Source organism: Python bivittatus, unplaced genomic scaffold (assembly GCF_059951505.1).
Source record: "Python bivittatus isolate LINGU-HERP-01145 unplaced genomic scaffold, Pbiv_v1 ctg000560_np1212, whole genome shotgun sequence".
Classification (NCBI taxonomy): Eukaryota; Metazoa; Chordata; class Lepidosauria; order Squamata; family Pythonidae; genus Python; species Python bivittatus.
This window is the reverse complement of record NW_028277083.1, coordinates 2,935,950-2,945,000: the sequence shown is the minus strand read 5'-3', so window position 1 is coordinate 2,945,000 and position 9,051 is coordinate 2,935,950. Positions and strand designations below refer to the sequence as shown.

At 39.5% G+C, this 9,051-nt stretch overlaps 1 protein-coding gene across 1 annotated transcript in view; it reads left to right on the top strand.

The window, feature by feature from the left end:
• Positions 1 to 9,051, top strand: part of MAD1L1 (mitotic arrest deficient 1 like 1) — a 330,372-nt gene that overhangs the window by 142,054 nt on the left and 179,267 nt on the right. Inside the window, exon 13 of the mRNA XM_088147972.1 lies at positions 4,812 to 4,868. Within this exon, the coding sequence (XP_088004098.1) occupies positions 4,812 to 4,868 (57 nt within the window). The remainder of the gene's footprint in view (positions 1 to 4,811; positions 4,869 to 9,051) is intronic.

Here is a 9,051-nt window from a genome sequence, read left to right as displayed (position 1 = left end):
CTCCTAGCTATGGAAATATATTTTCATAGTGATATAAATTGGCATGTTTTACTGACGGAAATTATTTTTCATACCAGCTTTCACAATATTTTAATACAGCGTGTTGCAGTATGCAAATAAACGGAAGTCTAGCAGTATAACTGTTGGAACTTACTTTTGTCACAATCCTTTCCACCCACACAACTGAGCTCTTCGCAGCTGTTTGAAATCAGCTCCCCACCCACAGGAAGATATATGAAATATCACTGACAGGCATATGTATGTACGTACATACATTTGTGCCCTTGAAAATCAACTTTTATACTTGTGTTTGTATATTTTTCAGATAGATGTTGCAGTTCTGCCAAATAACAGAGCCTGTGATCTTGAGCAAAATTCTGAAAATGGGTATTCTGTCATATCTTGGTTAAGTCAGACCCTTCCCGTTATTCTTTTGGCTGGATTCTCAAATGAGCAGACCAGCCTTTGCTGATTTCAGAGAGAAAGCAAAACAAAACAGCCTAATCACCCTCACCTTTGGGCTGGTCCAATATTACAAACTGTCTCAGATTGAACAGCAAATGTTGAGTAGATAAGGCATTTCCCCAGGATTCATTTGCTGGGAACTGCATGGAGGACAAGTGGGAACCAGCATTAAGTTGGCCAAAGCCAACAGTGAATGGAAATGTCATTCTCGATTGGAAAGATGCCTTTTCTTTTTGCCCCCTCTGCTCCGGGCAGCAGGCTTTAATGATGAAATAGATTGCTCTTGGCAAAGATCTAAAGTTATCTCACCCAGAGAGGTTTTGAAATTAGGGTTAAGAGCATAGAATTTTAAGAAGATCTCACTTGAGCCAGGTGGTTTGGCGGTGAATTTGGAATTAGGCACAGCACAGGAAGATACCAGTCTGGTAATACAAACGGCTTTCTATCAAGGATTATGGCTGTGTGACAGAGACTGAACATTGGTTTTTGTGTGTGTGTGTGTGTTTTTAAGTCTCAGAGCTTTACAGCAAGCACCCACTTACTTAGCTTTATTGAGGTCCGTGTTTTCGAATCAAAATGTTGCAATAGCATCGCTTTGTGATTCCCAGCTATAATGCTGCGCTGTAATTTTTACTGAAACTGCAGGGACAGTAAGCTGCTCTGATACATGGATCAAATGTGGCTGCGCTTGCTAGCTGTTGCATGAATTCCATGCAGCTGCCTTAGAAAAATGTTTCTTTGCTCTCATGCTCCCCCACTTTGGTTTTGGTTTTGTTTTTTAAAAATGGGCCACTACTACATTTTCCTGAAGTAAACAAAGGTTCAGATTCAAGGCTCTGAAGAGTGACCTGTTCATCGATACACAGCGGCAAGATTAAAAAAAGTTTTTTTAAAAAGTACCACTTTATTCATGCCACTGTGTTTTTTAGAGAAGATTTAGGATATTTTAATTGTGCATTGCCGTTTTGTGTGTGTGTGTCAATAAATGTTTCATTGTCAAATTGCCAAGGTCTTATTAAGATACCTGACGCCACTGAGCATATAGGCTGAAGGTTGATGAATGTTCTTGAGCTGTTCTGTTCCACTTTAAGGAAACAAGCTGTAGAGGATTATATTTTCCCCCAGCTTTCTCTGAGGCTGCCTGGTTGAAATCCTACCAGGGCTAAGATGATTAGTTGCAACAGGTTGCCCTGTTTCTTCTTGAGCAGCTGCTTTTACGCTATGACAGTTTCTTAAAGTGAATGGATTAAAAGAGCCATGCCGGAACTTCAGAGCTCAACTGTTCCTTCATTGATGCATTGATGTATGTAGGGTGCACAAAGTTAAAAGTTTCCACGAGGACTAGTTAACATGTCATGACACTGGAATGCTGAATTGTTCCATGAAATTAAATGCAAAGAGATTCAGGACTAATAAAAGGAAGTGCTTCTTACGCAACTCATAGCTAAATTATGGAATTCAGGGTAGAGATGGCCACCAGCTTCAAAGTTCTTTTAAAAAATGGCACATAGAAGACATCTGTTCAGTACCTTATACACTGCAGGCAGCATATGGGCTGGTGGTCGCAGCAATGGAAAAGGGTGATTATCCTCCTGTGTGATACAGATTGTCGAGTGAGGTACCCTTAGCCTGATCCACGAGGCTTGTTTTATGTTCAAAAGTGGTTTGTACTTCTTATTCCAGCACTTTCTTCTGATGTCATTTTTATTCCCTAGCTGGCTGGTGCAAAACATTCTGGTTTCTTCTGGAACATAGTGTCTGTTTGGTCTGAAATTTGTGACAAATATAAAAAACATTTAATACTTGTCACAAATTTCAGACCAAATAGACATGGAATTAAGCATAGAACTGATGGATATGATGATTAAATGTGATTTTATTATGACTAAATGAACCCAAATTGATTTGTGCATTTTGGATGTAAGAAAGCTGGTTGAACTATCTAACTGGATTGTAAATTCAGAATAACCTAATAGTGCTGTTTTAGTCCAGTATGAGTGATAATTGGCATTCTGAACTTGAAAATCCCATTCAAATAGATTTTGTTCAGTTTCAATTTGTTTTTATTATAATTATTGATCAGAAACAAAAAATAAGAATGCATTCACTTTGACTCAACCTACAGAGTAAACAGCCTAATTTAGATTGACATAACCATTATCTTGAGAAGTACTGCAGGCCCTCGCATAGATCTTTGCTATGATTAGTAGCTTTTCTGGATAATCATCTGCTAGGAGAAGCTGGGTATAGCACTCTTCAGAACTAATAGGAACATTAGTTAGAAGTGGGGAGAAAAAGGAAGACAGCCATGGATTCTCTTTGGGAATCCCTGTAATAAGACCACAGTAGCAAGGCATTGGCCCCTGACTCTTCCACTCCTGACATCATTGCATCATGTATGGATTTTGATACTGTCTACCCAATGAAAAGTCTGAAAGATGAGTGTTCAAAGATGCCATGGTGAAAGCTTTGTTTTGGCCAAGGAGGGTGATATTAAAAAGATATTCTGGACCAATAGGCCTTTTCCAAAAGCTTCAAGAGGAGTAGTAATTAGGCATTTGACTCAACTCTTCTTGGAAATCTGCTGCCCAATTGCTCAGTTCACTTTATGATTCCTCATTAGAGCCACGAGCAAACCCATAAATGTGAAGCTTACTTTCTAGAGCTTTCTTTCAAGAAGAATGGCAGTTATTCTGAAGAATTAGAAGAAGCAACACCACTGAACAAAATGTTAATTTTAGCCAACATTCAGAGAACTGTTGCCAAAATTGTGTTTGAATATTGGAAAGTTTATTTCTTTTTAGTATGTTCAGTGCTAGGATAAAGGCAGTTGGAAAACTTTGCAGTCACGGTTGCCAAGAAAACTTCTCAGTCCATCCCACACAGATCAGTGTTCATTCTAGGTTGTTGATTAATACAACCTAATTAAGTATTGGAGAAGATCTTGATTCCAGGTGTCCATACATTTACATATGCAGCCTCCTGATGTTTCAACACCAAACGTAGCAGTAATTTCATTACAATGCCTCTCTTGATCACTCCCAACTCTCTGACATTGGCACAGGACTGGTGCATCCTGCAGGGTTTAATGAATGTCTTTCCAATTTCCCATGCCAGCCCCTGGATTTATATTAGAATCTAATTCATTTTGTTTGGGCACTTCTTCCTTCAATCACCTGATATGATTGCAGGGTGTACACAGCCAGGTCCCCTGATTTTATGTTAGCTCCTGCTGAATCCAAAGACCAATGTAAGCTTGTAATTATTATGTTTGTTAGCAAAGCAGAGTGGCACTTTTTATGCGTGCCCTCTCGAGATTGTGATTCTTGTTTTGATTAATTTCTTTGAAGCTTTGTTTCTGGAGCTTGACAGGTCCCTTCTGTTCTCTCCCCCCCCCTAATCTACCACCACTATTTCTTTGTTGTAAATCACTTGGTGTTCACTTCTGTTGTGCTTGTTAAGACCACTTCACATGGTGTAGGGAAGTTATTCTAAAGACCCTGGAGAATTAATGAATAATTGTCTGGAATGATATGAATTGTTTTTTATGCAAGATGTCCATTCTCTGTGGGTTTGTTTAGGCTGATTTAAATGGGTTTCTGTGTCATCAACAGAGCTTATTTGGCAAGCATTTCTATTGTTGCAAAGAAACTAATTGGTTTCTAACCTTATACCACTGGAAAATGAACTGAGGGAGGTGGGGTGACCAAATAAGAAAATTGAATATTTATGCTATAGTCTAAAACAAGGTTGGAGCAACTGGAATTCCTTTTGCTGTGGACCTTCCAGCTTCATGCAAAGGATCTACAAAATAGATCCTTGATCTACAACAAGATGGGCTATTGTGGAAAAAAAATATTGCCATTGTCTTACTCTTTTCCTCTTCTCCACTGGCTTTCCCGGGGGAGAAAATGTTCTTTCAAGACATGTATTGTTGTGGGAGTGGCAGAAGTAATGGTGGTGGTGGTGGTTTTGTGACGAGTGTTCAAGAGCTGCCAAAACATTCTTCCAAGACTCCTCTGATCTGAGAGACCTCAGGGATATAGTAATTATCATTGTTTAGATGAAAATTATCATTGTGTAAATTGCAAGTTTACCATAAAGTGACTTGTGTCATTTTTGATTTGAAATGTGAAATCCTGGAGGTGTTTGGGCATCTTGGCATGACTTCTGAGTGATTGCTTTGACAGAAGAAACACATGCTAATGTCGTTCGAGACATATTAAAACACTTTCACTGTTTTACTGTTTAGTTCATTCTGCAGCATTAATTCTGTCCTTAAGGCCCTGGGTTGCTTCACACTTGTCATTTTCTTGAATGTTAGTCTCTTTTTTTTTTTCTTGAAGGCTCAGTTATCCCAGGCTTTGGAAGAAGCAGGGAATCAGAAGAAAAGAGCAGACATGGTAAGTTTAAAAATTTTGCAATGATTAATAAAAATCTTATAATTATCAATGTATTTATTTGATTTATATCCCAGCTTTATTTTGTACAGTTCAGGGCTATATATAAAAAATTCCCTCCTCCTGTTTTCCCTGCAACAACAGCAACCCTGTGAGATGGGTTGGGTTGAGAGAGAACAACTGGCCCAAAGTCACCCAGCTGGCTCTCGTGCTTAAGGGAGGACTAGAATTCATGGTCTCCTCGTTTCTAATCTAGCGTTTTAACCACTACAGCAAACTAGTTCTTAGTACAGTGTTTCTCAACCTTGGGAACTTTAAGATGTGTGGATTCAACTCCCAGTATTCCCCAGCCAGCATGGCTGGCTGGGGAATTCTGGGAGTTCACGTCCACACATCTTAAAGTTCCCAAGGTTGAGAAACACTGTATTAGTATGAAGCACTAACCGTATTTCTTCAGATCTCCTCTGCAGAAGTCTTCTACTATGGAAAAATAAAAGAATTTTGACCAAACACACACACTTATAAACACACACAGGTGAATTCTAACTTTATAGAAGGTGAAAAGTAAATGTATCAGCAATTTGTGCTTCCTTTCTCTTTCTGACAATGTACCCCAAAGATGTAAATGTAACTCATGAATGGAGTGGATCATCAAAAGAGACATCAGTATCTTAAGACAAGACCTGAAGCATAGTGAGAGAGCAGATAGACCTTCGTGTCCCAAAGCCTGAATCTCCATATCTGAAAAATGCCTGATCTGTACCTAGCTCTGTTGTGCAGGGCACTCATTTTTTTCTTTCTGAGATGCTACTGTGGAGGGCTGCAATTTGTATCCCAGTAAAACAACATTTATTTCATGCATTGATATGATATATGCATTTCATGGCACATGGTTTGTAACTTCGATACTTGAAGATTAAACACTGAAGTACTGACGTAGCAAAATGCTGTAGACTTAGCATATTCAAAAATACACTGGGAATCCCCATCTTCTATGAATGCAAAAAAAACTGTATAATCTATTGTCAGCTCTTTTCTGAAGGCAGTTACTTCTTTATCAAAGCTGCTTGAAAGGGGGCTGTGGGCATGATAATGCAGAACTTTCTGCAAATGGGTTTTTGTAAAAAACATTTAATTCCCCCCATGTAATTCAATTCAGTTTGTTTTATACTTTTCAATGACTCACTTTCTCTGCTAGAGGATCCAGGTTGTGGGTGGCTGGGTTTAATAAGCAATACAATCATTTATTTCTTCTGTACTGTTCTTTATATCTACTCATAACTTTCGGTTCAGGTTTGGGAGTTCGACTTGCAGAGGAACAGATTACAAGCCTTTGCAATCAGAACATTTCAGCTAAAGCAAAACTAAGCAGCACCAAATAAATAATGCGAGGATTAAAAAGTCTAAGGAAAACTGAATTTGTATTCATGGATGCAAGTAGGATAAGAAGCACAAGCTGTCCCTAAAAAAATGTATGCAGTAGTTCGTGGTGAAATACCAATTGATGAAAATGCTATCTGCCATCTGGCCATCTGCTTGGAGTCTTCTTGTAGGCTTGAAGTCTCAGTAGACTTTCCTCAGTGGAGAACTAGAATTACAGGCCAACTAGTTTCAGGGACTCTGCTGTTGCATTTGAGAACCACATAATCTGAAGAGACCATAACTTATATGGCATCTGGAGAAGGGCTCCTAAGGGTCTTAGAGGCTACCTAGGAATTTATGCCATCTACTCCTCTGATTGGTGGACAATATGAATCATCAAGATTGGCTTGGTCTGACTTCTGATCTGGTTTGGTTACCTAGCAGTATTGTTTACCTGGCTGTGAGAGTCCTTGATTGTAAGACATTCAGTCAAATTTCATTCTGGAGTTAGCTGCTGAAGGAAGTTCTCCTTGCATTTCTTCTCCATTTAGCTCATCTCTGTCTACTCTGACGAGGGTTGATTTTCCAAGATCTCAAATAGAGGCCTTTTGCAGTACTGAGCTTGACCATGCCTACACCTTCCGCGGGCTAACGATGCTGTTGTCCACTAAGCTATACTTCCCTAAGAGTGATACCCACGTTTGCAGCATTATGACAGTTACGAAAAGGAACTTTACGTTGACCATGTAAACAGTGCGATCTGACTGCGCCAAAGACACAGCAGTTGTCTTTTGAGCATAATTAGACAATGTCTGCTTAATGTAGAACAATCTCCGTAAGGCTGCTTTCCTTTCCTTTATGTAAATAAAGCATATCAGAGAAGTATCTGTCAATTCTGACCCAAGATTTTATTTGAAATTCTGGACTCAGATGACCCCTTGCTGTCCTATTCTCAAACCTCCCTGAGCAGCTCAGTTTGAGGTACCTTTTTGCTCTACCCATCTAATACGTAATTTCAGGAACAAGTGATCCGCCAGATGTATTCAGCTGGGTTGTAACTATTTTTCTTTTTTATTGTTGGTCTTTTGCAAAAGGAGCCTGCCAACTGTGTCAAGCTGCACAAAGGGCAGTCATTCTTGAAGGAGAAATGGCTTTCAGATCTGATACTGAAATAGATTTAAATTGAAATATTAAAACGGCTGTGATAATGCCATTTGACAACTCATATGGCTGTAAGACTACATTAGTATCTACCTACCTACCTATCTGACTGAATGCTGGAATTATTATTGGGTTTTAATAGCATGTCAATACTGCTTTTTGTTGGCAATATATAATGCCCCAAATAACAAGGAAAATGAAAAATATGGCACTAAAGAGTTGTGGTTTTTAGTTATGTATTAAGAACCAATAAGGACAAAATGGAATAAAAATGCTTTCATTTGCTCCCATAATGCAGATGTGCATTAAACCTAGCCTTGTCTTCTTTGAGAGGGCATTCAAAACAGGGGTTGTGCCACAGGAAAGATCCTGCTCCAGCAGCTTAACCACTTGGATTGGAGGATATCATGATCAAACTTCTAAAGATTGTATAGGAATGTATGGTCTCTCAGATAACTTAGATATCGTTAGGACTTAACAGAAAAGAATGAACACGTTGACTTGGGGCCAGAAATGAACAGAAAGCCAGTGGGCTTGACAGAAAATGAATGGTCTTATGATGGAAGAAAAAGAGAAATTAGAGCGCAGCCTGCTTTCTGCATCGTGCCCCAGTTACACTTTCCAAATCCTGTATAAGGGCAGTCTCGTATGGCGCTTGTTGCAATCATTGTGAATTTGTCCAGAGATAAGCAAAGCGAGATCCCGCTTTTCTCAAAAGGGATAGCAGCTGAATCTGGGCAAGTGAACACTTGGCCATCATGGCCCACCTGAGCATCCAGGAGTGATGCCAAATCCAATCCAAGTGGTGTGCCCAGTTTCATGTATGCTGTGAACCTTGCCATTTGGTTTGTTGGTGGTTCAGTGTCTACCATGAAAAAGCTGTGCGGAACGGAAAGATGAGAGAGGTGGGGATTCATCACTTATTCTAGATCCCAATCACCAATCCTTTTATTTTCCTGAGACAGAGAAGGCTTAATACCACTGTTTTTTTATATATTTCTTTTCTTCCCTGTCATTTATGCTTTTATAAACAGGAAGCAGACACTTTTCTGCTTGGCTGATGCTATTCTCCTTTTAGTTCACCTGGGCTGCCCAAGAATTTGTGGTACAAGATACTTCTGATGATGCAAGGTTAAAATAAGTACTCTCTTCCAGTCTTCTTGGGCTTAAACTCAAGTGCCCTTTCCAGAAATTGTTTAGCTTATAGAAGTTATTCTTCTGATTGTGTACCTTTTGTGACTCCTAGCTTCTCCTCCACCTCTGTGTTGTCCTGTTCAAACACTTTCAATACCTTCTCTCCATTATTTCTCTGTGACCAAGTCATGTTAGCTTGATGCCTGAGAAGTTATGGAAAAGACCATTTCTTGCCCAGGGCTCTGCCACATAATACTCTTGCTTTCCCAGCAACTGCTGTAGGGGTGAACTCTGTGACAGCTGGTAGAGGGGCAAAAATGTTCCTTAGGTAGTCTCACATGACTTCTCACATCTGCTCTGAAGAAAGTTCTCACTTTTAGAATATCAGATCAATGGATTTCACTAGAGTCCAAAGTCCCATTGGCTTTCTTTCAACAGTAGGTTGAGAATTGGGGTGACTATGCAGAAAGCAACAACTGGAGGGTGTTGCTTTTTTAAGTTACCTATCCTCAATGCAACATTAATGTTG